A 17,181-nucleotide genomic window follows, 5' to 3' on the forward strand; every position below is an offset into this window, starting at 1 on the left:
AAAAGATGCAAAAAAAGAAGACGCCCGGCGCTAGCAGACTTGCACGATACCTGGCAGCTCTCTCTCACCACATGGCATATTGAGGCTACATTTATGAGGACCCCTCTGTATGGCACGTTGGTGAACTCTGAAATCCATATGCTCCAGACTATCGTATCAGTCATAGTCCTTTCAGGCCAAGGTGGCGCAGCTATCCAAATCCCTGCTGCAACAAGACTATTTCAACATCTTCGAAAAAGTCTATTTGCCCAAAACAGAAGATGACCTTCAGTAGGCTGGGGTGAACTGGTGAGATCAGAGAACACTCGAGAACCACCCCCCTCAAAATGAAATCTGTCCCTCAACAACAGTTTAGATAAAAGCACCTCCCCTTTCCTTAATATTTTCCGTTTGGCTGTTTCATCTGGCCGGGCTAGAAATCGGAGAAGTCCGCAGCAAAATTAAGTTTAAATATAACATTTATACACAACTTGTGTGCATAAGCTGCATTAATTCTAAACTCAATTGCCTAATAAAATGTTACCCAAGTCATTTATATAGATGCTTTCATGTTTTTTTCACATACACTAGTGGGCGTTACAGGGCACTTGCACTGGTGCCACATGATGGTGATCTAGGACCAAATTCAATTATTTATGGTCCACGTGATAGACAAAACTAGTGGTAGTGGCTGCCAATCATAAAATACAAACAGAAGTCCAACCCTGTACACACCACATAAGTGAACCCAAGGATGACAGGTAAGCACAATTTACTGAAATTAAATGTTTTGTTTTTTTTCTGAATTTTTTTTTAATAAAAAACTTTTGGCCTAGGGGTCAGGGACGTGTAATCAGAATAGGCAGAGCCTCCACTATCATACTCCAGAGTGTTGATATAAAAACTGTGTTTTTATAAATGTGTACCTCCTCAGCCATTGACCTCCTCGCCCGTCACAGCTAGGGTTGTCGTGAAAAAAAACAATGCTGATACTATAGATCGCGTTGATACAAAAAAGTTTGATAACCACTGGCATAGACTATTTTTCATAAAATAACAAATGTACCCACCTAGCAATCTGAACAATACAAAACCAAATAGTTACTCAGTGCCAGCCATCTCCATTTTGCACTAGACATCTTCAAATTAAGAAAACTAGTCCTTTACATATAACTTCTATAGATCTACGGAGCATTGTCCTGTCCAAACCACACATTACAGACTATTATAGGGACATTTATGAAAATTGGATCATGGAAACATTTAATTTAACTTTCTAAACCAGGGGTTCTCAACTCGTCCTCATGTACCATCAACAGGTCACATTTTGTGGATTTCTTTACTCATGCGCAGGTTAGTTATACCCCTTTCAGACATAAACTCCGGCTTTAAACCGTCTCAGAATCCTGGACACTAGTTAAAGCCGGGGTTTCAGTACTTACCCTCTTTCACACCTTGATGATGGTCCTGGGTTATTCCCAGGTTGTTACCCTTCACATTGGACCCGGGTCTTCCGTCTAACAGTGGACATTTGGAGATGATGACATCTCCAAGCACTACTGCGCCTGCCAATCAAGTCTTTTTAGGCATGGCCTGGGTCATCAAAACCAAGGTTATGCCTTTCAGACATTAGCCAAGGCACTGACTCAGGTTGCAAGTCTTGGGAATAACCCTGGAGGATTGCAGGATCGCGGACCCGGGTAGTTTCTGTTCAGACATAGACAAGGTCCGGGTCGATGAGCGCGCACAGGAAAAAAAATCTGGGTTTTTTGCGTATGTGTGAAAGGGCTATTAATCTTCTGCAGACAGAATTCCTCAAAATAGGACCTGTTGGGAAAACTTGAGGGTTTAGGTTGAGACTACTGATCATTTTTGTGTGTGCAAAATCTGCTACTGGACAGTTCCAGGTAGGAGAATAACATTTAAAATTGGAGTAGTCTTTGGTTCTCTCTGAATGTCATACAAATATTGTATTTCTCATAGATGAATGGGCATGTAGTCTACTCCTCCAGATTTACAACACAGAATACGGAACCCTGTTCTGGAGGATGTAAATATGTAAGCAAACAGTAATATTCTGCACAAATAAACCTGCTAAGCTTCAGTAAGCTTTCTATTTTTCTTTGGGGTCTTTTGGGAAAAACAAGAGGGGCGATGTAACAGATCACTGCAGTCTCAATCTTAGAAACTTGGATCCAAAAGGTCCCCATACATCTGCGTTAGATTGGGGCAATTCCCAGTTTCGCAGATGATTGGGGAAAAAAATGTATAGGGTACACCAATGGCCGATTCCGACCAAAAAGTGATCAGAAATGGTAAATCGCTTTGCCCAACATGATGGATTTCATCAACCAATCAGGGCTATAGATTGGTAGTGTAAAGCTATGTACACACTGAGTGATCGGCCGACATATCGGATCCTGGGTACACATCAGAATGAGGTAATGAGCAACGGAACATTACCTCGTGCCGTCCTTCATTACCTGCAACGGGGCCGCTTGCGATATTGTTCGGTTGGACCTGCTGCACAGCAGTCTGGACAATGTCACAAGTGGACATGGGAGCCGCCGTACACACTGAGCGATGCGCCCTATATGTCGTTTCAGATTCGCTCGGAGGCGACATATCGTGCCAACATCGTCTCAGTGCGTACCCAGCTTTAGGTAATTACTTGCAGATTTGCAGACTGTTACTAGTAAAATTATGAGCCTTTCAAGATTGGCAGATCTGTCTTTCCTGAAAATTATCTGCAAATCACTGATAAATAACTGCAATGTATGGGTGCAGATTGGTGGATTGGGGAGGAAAAAAAAAATCATTCATTTGTGATTGCTGATGTATGGGCCTAGCAGAAACACAGATCTTAGCCATTTGCCAGCAGGATGCGTCAATTTAAATGGCATGTTATATAAATGGTCTCTTGTGCTTTTTGTACATTGCACATCTTAAAAGTATGAGCCACTGAAAGCTAAAGTGCTCTAATATTTCTGTCTGCAATCACATAATTAACCCCCTCAAGACTTGTGAAGATAAACTCCCTGACTGCAAAGGGCAAGTGTTATTCATCTTCAGAGGAGCAATTCTTCTGAGTCCAGTTGGATAACGGGTGGCTACTAAAGGAGCCCCAATTCCCTTCACACGGCCCCAAACAGCAACAGGAAAATTCTTGTTGGAAAAAGCGGAGTTACCCTATTTCAATACGTGGTGCCGTTTTGTAGTTCTATTGTCTGTGATCACTACCATAAAGTAAAAAACAAAGAGACCAAGTATGGAGGGAGTATTTTAAAAAGTATTTATTGTCTACATCTTGGCTTATACATGAGCAGGTTTAGCTCATTTTGAAAGAGGGGAGTACACTGGTGCCTGTCAGTGTGTATATATATATATATATACATACACAGTCAGGTGCATAAATATTGGGACATTGACAGAATTGTCATATTTTGGCCTCTATTCACCACCACAATGGCTTTGAAATGAAACAAACAAGATGTGCTTTAACTGCAGACTTTCAGATTTAATTTGAGGGTAATTACATCCAAATCGGGTGAACGGTGTAGGAATTACAATGGTTTCTATATGTGCCTCCCACTTTTTAAGGGGCCAAAAGTAATGGGACTATCAACTTAAAAGCTATTTCATGGACAGGTGTGGGCTATTCCCTCATTATTTCATTATCAATTAAGCAGGTAAAAGGTCTGGAGTTGATTCTAGGTGTGACATTTGCATTTGAAATCAGTTGCTGTCGTCTCTCAATATGAGATCCAAAGAGCTGTCACTATCAGTGAAGCAAGCCATCGTTAGGCTGAAAAATCAAAACAAACCCATCAGAGAGATAGCAAAAACATTACGTGTGGCCAAATCAACTGTTTGGAACATTCTTAAAAAGAAAGAATGCACCGGAGAGCTCAGCAACACCAAAAGACCCGGAAGACCACGGAAAACAACTGTGGTGGATGACAGAAGAATTATTTCCCTGGTGAAGAAAAACCCCTTCACAACAGTTGGTCAAATCAAGAACACTCTCCAGGAGGTAGGTGTATATGTTTCAAAGTCAACAATCAAGAGAAGACTTCACAAGAGTGAATATAGAGGGTTCACCACAAGATGTAAACCATTGGTGAGCCACAAAAACAGGAAGACCAGATTAGAGTTTGCCAAACAACATCTAAAAAAGCCATTACAGTTCTGGAACAACATCCTATGGACAGATGAGACAAAGATCAACTTGTACCAGAGTGACGGGAAGAGAAGAGTATGGAGAAGGAAAGGAACTGCTCATGATACAAAACATACCACCTCATCAGTGAAGCATGGTGGTGGTAGTGTCATGGCGTGGGCATGTATGGCTGCCAATGGAACTGGATCCCTTGTATTTATTGATGATGTGACTGCTGACAAAAGCAGCAGAATGAATTCTGAAGTGTTTCGGGCATTATATGCTCATATTCATAAGTCAAATGCTTCAGAACTCATTGGACGGCGCCTCACAGTGCAGATGGACAATGACCCGAAGCATACTGCAAAAGCAAACAGAGTTTTTTAAGGCAAAAAAGTGGAATGTTATGCAATGGCCAAGTCAATCCCCTGACCTGAATCCCATTGAGCATGCATTTCACTTGATGAAGACAAAACTGAAGGGAAAATGCCCCAAGAACAAGCAGGAACTGAAGACATTTGCAGTAGAGGCCTGGCAGAGCATCACCAGGGATGAAACCCAGCGTCTGGTGATGTCTATGCGTTCCAGACTTCAGGCTGTAATTGCCTGCAAAGGATTTGCAACAAAGTATTAAAAAGTGAAAGTTAGATTTAGGATTGTTTAGTTTGTCCCATTACTTTTGGCCCCTTAAAAAGTGGGAGGCACATATAGAAACCGTTGTAATTCCTACACCGTTCACCTGATTTGGATGTAATTACCCTCAAATTAAATCTGAAAGTCTGCAGTTAAAGCCCATCTTGTTTGTTTCATTTCAAAGCCATTGTGGTGGTGAATAGAGGCCAAAATATAAAAATTCTGTCAATGTCCCAATATTTATGCACCTGACTGTATATCTATCTATATATTATAAGGGCACAGTCTTGCCCTTATATTAAGGCTGCATCTAAAAAAACGGAATTCTCCATAGAGAATTCCGGAGGGGGGGGGGGGCAGGGTGTTCAAGGGGCTACACCTCAAAAGCTATTAGAGGTATGGAACTGAAATTTGGCATGGCCGGGTAGAACTGTCACTGGGTGCTGCAGGCCAAATTTCAGGGCAAAAACATAAAAAATTAGGATTTGGGAGTAATCTAAAGCTCCAACTGTCACTTTTTTCTGACATTCTCAATTAGGAACCCTTTTCTACTATAGTCTATGGGGGTTTTTTGGGAAGGCAAAACTCAGTGTAGGGGGCGAATTTAGACTTGGGGTTTGTTTTATTAGGTAGCTATTGTGCCAGGGTACATGCTTTTGGGGTTCAGGTAAATTAGAAAGTTACAGTTTTTAAACTATTACCTCAAGAATGCACCATTGTAGAGATAGGACTTTTCAACAGCCTCCAGCAGGTGTAATAACTATGGCTTCACTTGGGTGCAGCAAAATGACCATCGTTTGCAGGCAGTAGCGGGGGCCGGCAGCCAGCGTTTGCTGCGGCCGGGATGCGAGGGTAGAGGTTAGCGGGCATTAGCTGCGGCCGGGAACCGGGGACAGTAGTGGGCGTTAGCGGCGGCGGTGCGGGCGGCAGTAGTGCAGGTGTTAGGACTCGGGGGAGGTAGCAGAACACAGATGCAGGCTCGGATCTGGAAGATCCGTGATACCTGCATTTGTGTTTAAAAAAAACAAACACAGAAGCAGGGACGGGTCAGTGAGACCAGTCTGTGCTTCTGTGTTTAAAAATGAAAACAAACAGTGTAAAAAAAATGAAGAAAATGGCGTGGCCCCCCTCCCCCCCAAAAAAAGTAGTGGTTCTGCTAAATACAGGGGACAAATGATGTAGGGGTCCCTCGTATTAAGCACAACCAGCACCAGGCTTTTGAAAACCTGTCCTGGTTGCCAAAGTACGGGGGACAAATGATGTAGGGGTCCCCTGTATTTAGCGCAACCAGCACAGGGCTGAGCCAGTCCTGTATTTCCCAGAACCAGCACCGGACCCTTTCTAGTGCGGGGGCGATGCCACAGCCAGGGGAGCCCTTTCACCGGGTCCCTCCAGCCGAAGCATCACCCCTGACCGCTAGTCAGCCCAGGCCGGGGATCCCTGGGGAGTTGGGGATCCCCCCCAATAAAGGGATCCCCCCCAATAAAGGGGTCCCCCTCCTCAGGGCACCCCAGGCCCAGGCTGATAGCCCGGGGCTATCCCCGGCACCCCTGGGCGGTGGGTGCCGGGTTGATTATGTAAAGTGTGGTGCAATTAAGTTTAAAATATTGTCTTTTGCTGTGGAACTACAGTTCCCACCAAGCCACCACCGCATGCTGGTACCTGGAGAACCACAAGTATCAGCATGCGGGGCATTACGGGCATGCTGCTAGCCGTAGTCCCACAACAAAAGCATTATTAAAAAAACACACAACACACACACACCATAGAAAAGTATAATTTTAATAAAACATACTTGCACACACACATGTACTCACACATGCATACACACTATCTCACATACTCACCTACAGTATGTATCCCTGAAGTCAATCTGTCCTCTTGTCCAGTAGGTAATCCAATGGTGTACCTGTAATAAAAAATTGCATACTCACCTCCTCCTATGCGTAGATCCGTCTTCTTCATTCCAAAGTAGGCAAATCCTGGGTCTTGGGAAAAAAAAAAAAACACGAATTACCCGAGCCCACGGACATTAGTAGTGTCCTCCTCTAAGGACACTACTACCTGAATGACAGTCCAGAAATCCCGATGCGGAGCGCTCATTGGCTGAGAGAGGCGAGCCTTCCGCCTCTCAGCCAATGAGTTGTTCTCACCATTGAATTCAATGGTGAGAATCGAGCGTGCCCTTTTCAAAAATGGCGCTGCAGCGTCATTTTTGAAATTCAAAGATGGCCGCCGTGAGCCAATCACGGCTCGCTACGTCATCGCCCCGCCCCCTCGGCTTGCTTAAATACTGCCAGCGCGAGTTGCTGTGCACTCAGTCGGCGGTGGGGAGGCAGCAGGAAAAAGCTGCCGCAGGCAGAAGATAGAAGACGCCACGGAAGCCCTGGATGGGCGACGGCCAGGAAAAAGAACTAAAGGCCGTCGCCCTCCAGGTGAAGATGCCATAGAAGTCCTGGGGGAGCGGCAGCCATGTAAAAGAGCTTAAGGCTGCCGCCCCACAATTGAAAGGCCTTCTAAATAAAATATTTAAAAAAACGGTGTCTGGTCTGTTTTATTTTAATATTTCTCTTGCAGGGGTACTATAGGTACCAGCAGGCCCTTAGTGCCCCACCTGCTGGTTCTTGTGGTTCTCCAAGTGCCAGTATGCGGGGGATGCCTGCTGGGACCTGTAGTACTACTGCAAAAGACAATATTTATATATTCATATGCACCACATAACACAAATCAACCCAGCACCCACCGCCCAGGGTTGCTGGGGATAGCCCCGGGCTATCAGCCTGGGGTGCCCTGAGGAGGGGGACCCCTTTATTGGGGGGGTCCCCAACTCCCCAGGGATCCCCGGCCTGGGCTGACTAGCGGTCAGGGGTGATGCTGCGGCTGGGGGGCCCGGTGAAAGGGCTCCCCTGGCTGTGGCATCACCCCCCCCCCCACCGCTAGGAGTCCGGTGCTGGTTCTGGTAAATACAGGGGAACCCTATGCATTTTTCCCCCTGTATTTCCAGAACCAGGACCAGCTCAGAGCCCTGTGCTGGTTGCACTAAATACGGGGGACCCCTACGTCATTTGTCCCCTGTATTTTGGCAACCAGGACAGGTTTCAAAAGCCTGGTGCTGGTTGTGCTTAATACGGGGGAACCCCTACATCATTTGTCCCCTGTATTTAGCACAACCAGTACTGGGGCTCCAAAGCCCGATGCTGATTGTTTTCTGGAGGGCGGGGCTATGCCTTTTTTTTTTTCACATTCAATTTTTAACAGATGCGTAGATGGACCTCACTGCTGCATTCGTGCATCTATGATTTATTGATTTGATTTTCTCAGGTGCATACGTACTACCAGTAAGCCCTCTGTCGCCCACTGATGCCCCCTTTGCACTGCACCGCTGCCACTGCTCTGCACCACCGCTGCTGCCGCTACCCCACACGCCTACAGCTGTCTCGCACTCTGCACCTCCCAAACCAACCTCCTGTGAGCTGTCCCCTCTTCCACCTGCGTTAGTGTACCATTTTGTTGCCCTTCTCCCCTGCAGGTGGCCCGGTTTGCTCATCCAAACCCTGATAGTTAATATATTTTAAAAAAGCTATGAAATTCCACAGACAAAAGAACCTTACGGTTTCACATGTCCCATTAAGGCTGCTTCGACATTATCTGAAAATTCACAAAACCTATTGATTTTCTGCCACTCAAACTTCAGAAAGCAATGAAATTACGATCATTAAGGTTGACGTCTTAATGGACGTGTTCCTTGTGCAATACAGATATGGTATGCCATCACACCCTGTGGTTAACTGCAGATTCAGCACTCTCACAGAATGAGATTGCCATCACTCACAAAATGGTGGAGCTGCTAATTCACAGAATTGTGTGCTCATTAGAATACACACATGCAGTCTATGCAACTGAGGTCAAAGCAGAAAACAGAGCTATGCAGATGAGATAAAAGTGGTGTGGATGGGGGGAGGAGACACAGCAGCGTGGATAGGTGAGACACAAAGGCATGTAGAGGAGGGAAGGTGAAGCAGTACAGAGGGGGGCGGGGGTAGCCAAAGTAATGCAGAGGGGTGTAAAACAGTGGTGCGGATGGGGGGGAAACAGAGTGGCACGGTTTGGGAGGGCAGCGACGTGGATGGGGGTAGGGTGGCATGGACATGGGAAGACAGAGCAGTGTAGATGGGTAAAGACAGCTTGATGCGGATAAGGGAATACAGACTAGCACAAATAGGAGAACACACAACAGTAGGTATTGGGGAAGACAGATTAGTGTGGATGGGTAGGAAGACAGAGTAGTGCGGGTGGGGGGAGGAGACAGAGTTGCACAGTTGGGGGTGACAGAGTGGTGCAGATAGAGAAAGAAAGCGTGCCACAGAGGAAAGGAATACAGCGGCGTGGCTTAGGGGAAGGCAGTGGTGCAGAAGGAAACAAAGTGGCACGGATGCAGGGCGGTGCAGATGGAGAAAGACAGATTGGTGCAGATGAGAGAACACAGACTACCATAGTTCGGAGACCACACAGCAGTAGGGATTAGGGAAGACACAGATTAGTGTGGATGGGGAGGAAGACAGAGTGGTGCAGGAGGTCGGGGAAGACAGAGTTGCATGGTTGGGGGACCATAGTAATGCAGATGAAGGAAGAAAGAGTGCCACAGATGAGAGAAAGACAGCAACGTGGCTGTGGAGAAGGCACGGATACAGGGTGGTGCGGCTGGGCAAAAACATTGGTGCAGATGAGGGAACACAGACGATCACAGTTGGGAGACCACACAGCAGTAGGGGTTGGGGAATATACAGCAGCATGGAGGCATATAGGGGAAGAAAGTGTACATGCATAGACAGAGTATGATATTTTTAAAAATAAAGGAGCTGAATGTGTATTCTAAATGAGATAAATGTATGCAGTGATAAGGATGTTGGAAGCCAGTGAGATTGTTTTGATGATCAAATGGGAAGATTGTGGGCACTGAGTGGGATGTGGGAGCCACATAACTGCTCAAACCTCAGTTGCACAGACTGCATGTGTGTATTCCAATGAGCACACAATTCTGTGAATTAGCAGCTCCACCATTTTGTGAGTGACAGCAATCTCATTCTGTGAGCGTGCTGGATCTGCAGTTAACCACAGGGTGTTATGGCATACCATACCTGTATTGCGCAAGGAACACATCCATTAAGGAGTCAGCCTTAATGATCGTAATTTCAATGCTTTCTGAAGTTTGAGTGGCAGAAAATCAATAGGTTTTGTGAATTTTCAGATCATGTCTAAGCAGCCTTAATGGAACATGTGAAATAAATATATATATATAATATATATATATTTTTTTTTTTTTTCTAATCGCCGACAATATATCAATGTGGTACGCCTCTTTTCAGAAGATCTACAGCTATTCAGCAAGGTATGGCAATCACTGGTATGAACGTTTTTTAATACATCTGTCAAACAAAAAATATTTAAAAAAATTTGTCCCCAGCTATTGTGCCAACTATTGGAATCTACTGGGTAATTCAGTCTTAAGAGTTATTAAAGGTAAGAGACCTTAGTTTGATACGGTAGAATTTTTTTTCTTTTTGTTAATGGTGTGCCTTTTTAGGCAATTAATACAATTCCGTAGGCATACACGGTTGGGGGAAAGGGATGGTGAGGTGGGGTTCCAGTTGTCTGGAACCATCTCCCCCTCCCCAGCCTTCAGCTCATATCATGACCACAAAAACAAAAAAATTTTAATAGAGTTGCAGCCACAACATGCAGTATAAGGCACAGAATGGAGCTGCTATGCATGCCCAGTGCCAGCAGCTTTTGCAGACAAGAGAGACATGAGAGCAACTACCAACCAGAAGAGACAAACATGAGTTGGAATAATGTATGCTTAGAAAAGTCCTTTATATCTCCTACTGGTCATACTATGTACGTAAATTTATTACAAGTTGTTTAACCTTTACCTGACCATTTAATTAATATGTTTCAGACAGAAAGATTTTTTATACTCTCTCCTCTACAACATATAGTATATACTATCTATAGTGTTAATTATTAATATTGTTTTACATACACTATCCATCGTATAAGGCAAGTCCTGCTCTAGGACCATGTGGTCAAACAGGGGTGCCACCCCATAGAAATGCAGTTCTCCCATCTGTCCCGCGGGCTGAAATGTCCTGTGAGCGTGGGGGACCCTTTGCTTAGCAAACATAGCTGCGCGGTGCCAGAGAGCAGCGCTGCCGCGTGCATCTTCCATTTAGTGCAGGGAGACGGATGCTGGTTGAGTGCTGAGCTCGCCCTCAGTATGACGTTAAACGGAATGAGTGTCATATGTGCAGGCCCCCATAATGGAGTCATCTAAGGGCGTGGTATATGGAAATTAGGCCACGCACCCTTTTCGGGCTCGAGCGGCAAAGCCGCATGCGTGGGGCGCCAAACAATTATCATACAGGTTCAGCCCTAATATAAAAAAAACAATATGTACATATAATGTCCAGGGCCGTTGCTGAGTTCTTCGGCAACTTCCTGTACTTTCTCCCATGCTTTGCAGAGCAGGAGACTTGGAATGTGGAATGAAGCCCACAGTTAGCTCAGACGGACTGGCCCTACTGCCGCATCTAACGGCTTATTGTGAACTGCTGTATAAGGCAGACTAGAGCTTGTTACGTCCTAATTATGCTCTCTAAAATGCGTTTGCCGATGAATTCCTACACATTTTATACAATATAGTGCAAACTAGCAAAATAAAGAACAATTTGCCTAATGGCGCTAATTTTATTAGGAAAACTTGTTTGTAAACTTCATATTTTGCTGCTTTAGAAAGGTGGATTGACACCAAACCTGTAACCCAAAAGTGTTTCTTGGTGGTGTTTAGCAAAAGCAAAAACTTACACTTTCTTGTACTTATTTGTAAATTTTTGGGTTGATTTGTTTTGCCATTTGATTATAGAGAAACCCATGGCAATTTGATAATTACTATTGTGGAAATTGAAGAATGACTTTTGTGGGTACTGCACAAATAATTACTAATTTGATATTGAAATGTGACAAAACAGACCCGGCACAGGGATGAAAAAAGTCTCATCAGCGAAGAGGTGAATCAATTCCAAGTTTGAGAATTGTTATAATACAGGTTTATAAGTCATTGAATTCTATCCACCTGCTGGTCACGGTTTTAAAAGTGCAGAGCTGCCAATTGCAAAGTGGTTTTCTGGTTAAAAGTAAATGTATAGAATATACGTAAAACATTCTCTGTCTATAAAGTTAACATGTAAACCTCTGGCCAGTTGATTCAATTTCATATAACCCACATCTTGTATGTAGATGTCGGCCTTGTGGACATAAGTCCTACTTTTTGTCTTATACAACAAGCTCAATCCAAACTCTACTGTCATTAGATACAATAAATCTGATTGGTGTACTACCCTTCCAATGCTATGACCATAACATACATCATTAACATCTTTACACTGGATGAGAAGCTTTGGAAGGAACATTGATTATAAAAAAAAAGAAAAAAAGATGCCGCTCTCAAGCACTCAGTAGTTCAATCTTCTGGTGTGTATAATGCTGCATGTGTGAAATTCCATTTAAGATAATGCTGGTACAGGAATGAACAAGCAAAGAAAAAAAAGCAGATAAAATGGAAGACATAAATGAATGTACTTCAGGTAGAATGATAAAGAAGTGTAATCATGTAATATGACGTTATAAATGATGCTGAGCCAGTCCTCTAGATCTGTTAACACATAGATCTGTATTTAGGGTGGATTAGTGACTGGAATTTGCTTTTTATTTGATTTAGTGGAGTAAGTGGCTTGCTAGTATCGGTATCAAGAGATGTACATAACCACTGATTATTATTCTCCTGATCAATGAGCTCATAAAAAAAATGTTTGAAAAATATGTGGCTGCAGATGGGTTCCGGTTGAAAGATCGACAGTAAAAAGATTGACAGTCAATAGGTCGACAGGTACAAAATGTTGACATGAATGTAGGTCGACAGGTACAAAAGATCGACATTGGAATGGTCAACACAAAATGTTTATTTTCATTTTTTTATAGAGTCCGGGTCAAGCACTTACCGGAGGGTTAGGCACTTACCCCAATGGTTAGGTTTAAGCACTTACCCCAACAATTAGGGTTAGGCACTAGGAGAGACTGTTAAGGTTAGGCACAAAGGGGAAGGTTAGGGTGAAGATTAGGGTTAGAAAAACATAACATGTGTCGACCATTGTTGTGTCTACCATTCCAATAGCGACCTTTTGACCCTGTCAACCTACATCCATGTCAACCTTTTGTACCCATCAACCTATTGACTGTGTACCATTTGGCGTCTATCTAGACAATGTCTACCTTTTTACTGTCGATCTAATGAACCACAAACGCTGCGGATATTTGGAAAATCCAAAGGAAAGCAACTCTAACCCTTCTTTGTGCTCCTACCCATCAGTTGAGAAAGTGAAACATAATTTTTCACATAAAGCAGGTGTGTACATATATAGTTTACATACACACACATACAGTATACTGTATGGCAATGATGGTGTTTGTTCTCAATGTGTTTGCATATGCTTCCTCTGCATTAGGGGATTTATGCTGTAAACTCTAATGGGGAAAGGACTGATATGAATGACAAAATATTCCTTGTGCAGTACTGCGTTATATGATTTGCACTATGTAAACTATAACAATGATAAGAATAATACATCACATATATGACAAAAACAGTCAAAAAGAAAGGGAAAATAAATGAATAGCGGCCATTCTACCAACCAGAGAGAAATCAAACATTAAGGGCCCCATTTAACAATGAGACATAACCCCTTTAGTACTCGCTCCTCCTTTCAGTATTTAATAAACAGTGGTAAGCTTAGCTTACTGCTGTTTGTCACTGTACATTTTACACCATCTATATATGGCGATAGCGATATGGTCCCCATTGCCGACAATGTGAACCCAGCAACAGCCTTTCCGGCATCAGCAAAGCCTCCCAGGCATTGGCAAGTTCCCGCCGGGTGAAAGTGTCATGCGCCTGTGCAGACTGGCCTTCGCTCATGTGCATGACACAACAACCCATCGCTGGCAGTGGCAGGCTGCCAGCAACAGCGTGGAGGATGCCACAGAGGACTGGGACGTCGCTGGACCTCAACAGTGGGGTAATTAATGTAAATACCAACGGCATATTCGTTAGTATCACTGCGATGCTAAACAAAATATGCCTCTGGTAATGAGCATTGTTGTTAAATGGGGCCCTAAATTGTAATCTTAAACAGGGAGGGAGAATGTACATGGTAAAAATCTAAATGTTTTGCAGATTGTAAAAGTTTTTTTTATTATCTAACTTTGACTTTACCTGTCTCTGCTCCTTCGAGAAGGGAAAGCAGCGCTGCAGCCATTGATCGTACATAAATGCATTTCTTTGGGGTGTACATTTTTGTAATGCATTTTAACACTGTATGGGTTTTTAAAAGCTTTCTTACAAATTTCACAGTGGAAACGATTCTCTTCTTTGGGAATATCTAAGTGCTGGTCTCTGCGTTCTAGCTCTGCGGCGTTACCTAAGCCAGGGCTCTTGTTAGATATTGCACCAAAAATGCCTCCGGTCAAAGGGTAATGTCGAAATTCAATACTGTCCTCAGAATCTGCATGTTTTGGCTGTTCATTATTATACAAGGAGGGGTCAGCCAGCTGCTTCACTACATTAAAGTGGTTTGAGTGTTCATATTTATTTTCACTAGGATCCACTTTCAATGCTGGCTCTGATTTGAAGGGATGAAACTCATTTTCAGAATCGGAAGAAGTATTGTCATAACTTTTATCTAGTACAGAGTGGAAATTTCGTTCCTCCCCATTCTGGGGCTGTAATGAATTTGAAAAATGCACATGATCCCTCTCAAGTCCACTTGGAATTTCTAGAGAGGGCTCTAGGTTTTTATCACAATTATCAAAAATGTGGTCATCATCCTTGTTGGCTTCCAGATCCTCTTCAGAACTAACATTTTCTGTGCTTACATTTGGGGCGTCCACAGATTCTTTCTGGATTTTGATGGGCATGCTAGATTTTCTAGACTTCTTTTTGGGCATTGCATCTAAAGGTAGATCTGCGGAAACCAGCTTCTCACCGACAGACGAAGAGATGGACGGTAGGGAAGGAAGCATGCCAGGAGTAGTGGCAATCTCAGCTGGGGTAACTGGATTTCGGTAGAAAGGTAGAACCGGTTGAACAGTTTTCAAGTTAGGAATAAGAACACAAGACTGTCCAACATTAGGCAGACCAGATGGTATCTTTAGGTCAGTGCCAGGACTACCATAGTTATTAACAGATCTGTTGTCCACAGAGGGACTTTTAAGTCCCAGCCTTTTGTGATCCTCCGATACAGAGATGATTAGTCCATTCCTCAGATCTTTATCTCTGTTATTTCTATTCATTGGCATATGTAGTCGTGGGTTGGGGTTGGAACTGTGACGATTTCTGCTGCGTAGAGAACTAAATACCATATTGCAGCCCTCAATTGTACACCTGTGTTTTATCTTCAGATGGACAGCATTGTAATGTATCTTTAATGTTCCCTTGTCATAAAATGTCTTTTCGCACGCAGTGCAGAAGACACGGCCCTTCCTGGGTCCAACGCCATTTCGCTCAGCAGCCTTCAGTTTACTGTCAGGAGAAACTGGAGCCATATCATAGTTTGTCACCGTGTTGTGTGAGCTGGAATCACTTAACGGGCTATCATCTTCTGCTTTGGTGATGACATCATGAGCACTTATGCTGGACTCATTTTCCAAATGAAATGATGCAGAACTGGAAGTTAAGAAGCTGCTCTCAGAGAATGACATATGGGCATCTTGTTTGCTTTCGTTCCCTCGGTCATGACTTCTTTCAGTGTGTGGCCTCTCAGGTGGTGACCCTATGAGAGGGGGAGGCACCGGGCTAAAAAACTGAAATGGTAGTGTGAAGGCCATGTTATTGATCATGTTCTCAAATGGATGTAACGAGGATGTAGACACTTTATCCAGCGTAGAAGGTAGAATAGGGCTGCTCCTGGTGTTACTGCTTTCAATAAAGGCTCTAATGTCAGAATTTGTTCTAGTGCTGGGCACGAGCACAGAGTATCCTTCTTTCTCATGGATTGCCATAAGTTCTACAATAGATTTTGTTTCCCCAAAACGAAGAAATTGCTGCAATGTCGCCAATTCTTCTTCAACTGTCATAATAGACCAGTGATCTAAGACTTTTCCAGATGCATCCTAATATATATTATATATGAAAGAAAGAAAAAAAATTTTTATACATGTGCACATATGTAAAAAAAAATAATTGATTTATAACAATCAAACAAAAAAAAAACATATCTACAAAAAAAATACAATAAAAAAGAAAACACTATTTACAGCGGAAACTCTAAATTTGGTTAAAATCCTCTAAATGCAATGGTTAGGGTAGGTGTATTTTGGAGCGGATTACTAAATACACTTCAAATTCCAATAGCCAGTTTTACCACTTGCAATATATAAGGGGGGAATTCAATTAGCAGCGATGGGTGCAAGGTGCTTGCATTCAGAACGTTTCTCCAACACTTAGCATGTATATCCCAATATTTCAGTTTTAATGGAATTTTATATTCAAAGTCAAATTTAAAGTAAATTTTTGGGTATGTTTTAATAAAGCAAGAATCACCTCAGTCTTTTGTCTGTACACAGGGGCATATTGAGAGGAGGGGGCCCATGTGCAGACTCCGTCCGGGCCCCCTCCTCTCTGCCCGGCCGCCAGCAGCACACTGAGCGCAGCAGACTTTGGGCACTAGAGTAGACTCTAGTGCTATGCCGGAGTCTACTACGCATGCGCAGGTCACCGGGAAAATGGCTCGGCAGCCATTTTCCCAGTGATCACCTCAATGCGCCTGCGCAAAACACCGGGAAAATGGCCGCAGTGGCCATTTTCCAGACGATTTGTAGAGAGATGATACCGCCGACGAGGGACTCCGGAGAGGTAAGTATTCAATAAATGGGTGCAGGGTGGGTGGTGTGGGCCCCCCCTGGACCCAGGTTCCCATGTGCACCACACACCCTGCACCCATTATAGATACGCCCCTGTCTGCACATTAGATATAGGTGCCGCCCACTTGGAAAGCTTAACAGTCTTTGAAGGCAAATCCAGGTCATTATTATTATTATTTAATACACTGTTTTTAGATAAAGGGAATGTATTACACATAAAGAACATTTCTCATCTAAATTTAAATTGATCAGTTAATGTAGGAATATAAATCAACACACTCTTATGTTTTAGATTAGCTACTCATTTGAGTATCATTTCCCCCCCCCCCAATCACAAGTTTAATAATCTTCCAGGCAACTAAACATCACAGAATAAATGAAGGCATATTGATCTATAGCCAGCATCCACAGAGCACAGCTGTAATTACACTTGAGTG

The 17,181-nt window shown here is 43.5% G+C and overlaps 1 protein-coding gene across 3 annotated transcripts in view; it reads right to left on the reverse strand.

Moving 5' to 3' along the window:
• Positions 1-17,181, reverse strand: part of BNC1 (basonuclin zinc finger protein 1) — a 198,949-nt gene that overhangs the window by 3,089 nt on the left and 178,679 nt on the right. For all 3 annotated transcript variants that reach the window (XM_088472844.1, XM_088472843.1, XM_088472845.1), the window contains one exon: positions 14,100-15,994. In XM_088472844.1, the coding sequence (XP_088328970.1) occupies positions 14,100-15,994 (1,895 nt within the window). The remainder of the gene's footprint in view (positions 1-14,099; positions 15,995-17,181) is intronic.

The sequence above is a fragment of the Taudactylus pleione genome, unplaced genomic scaffold, assembly GCF_031769625.1.
Source record: "Taudactylus pleione unplaced genomic scaffold, aTauple2 ptg000129l, whole genome shotgun sequence".
Classification (NCBI taxonomy): Eukaryota; Metazoa; Chordata; class Amphibia; order Anura; family Myobatrachidae; genus Taudactylus; species Taudactylus pleione.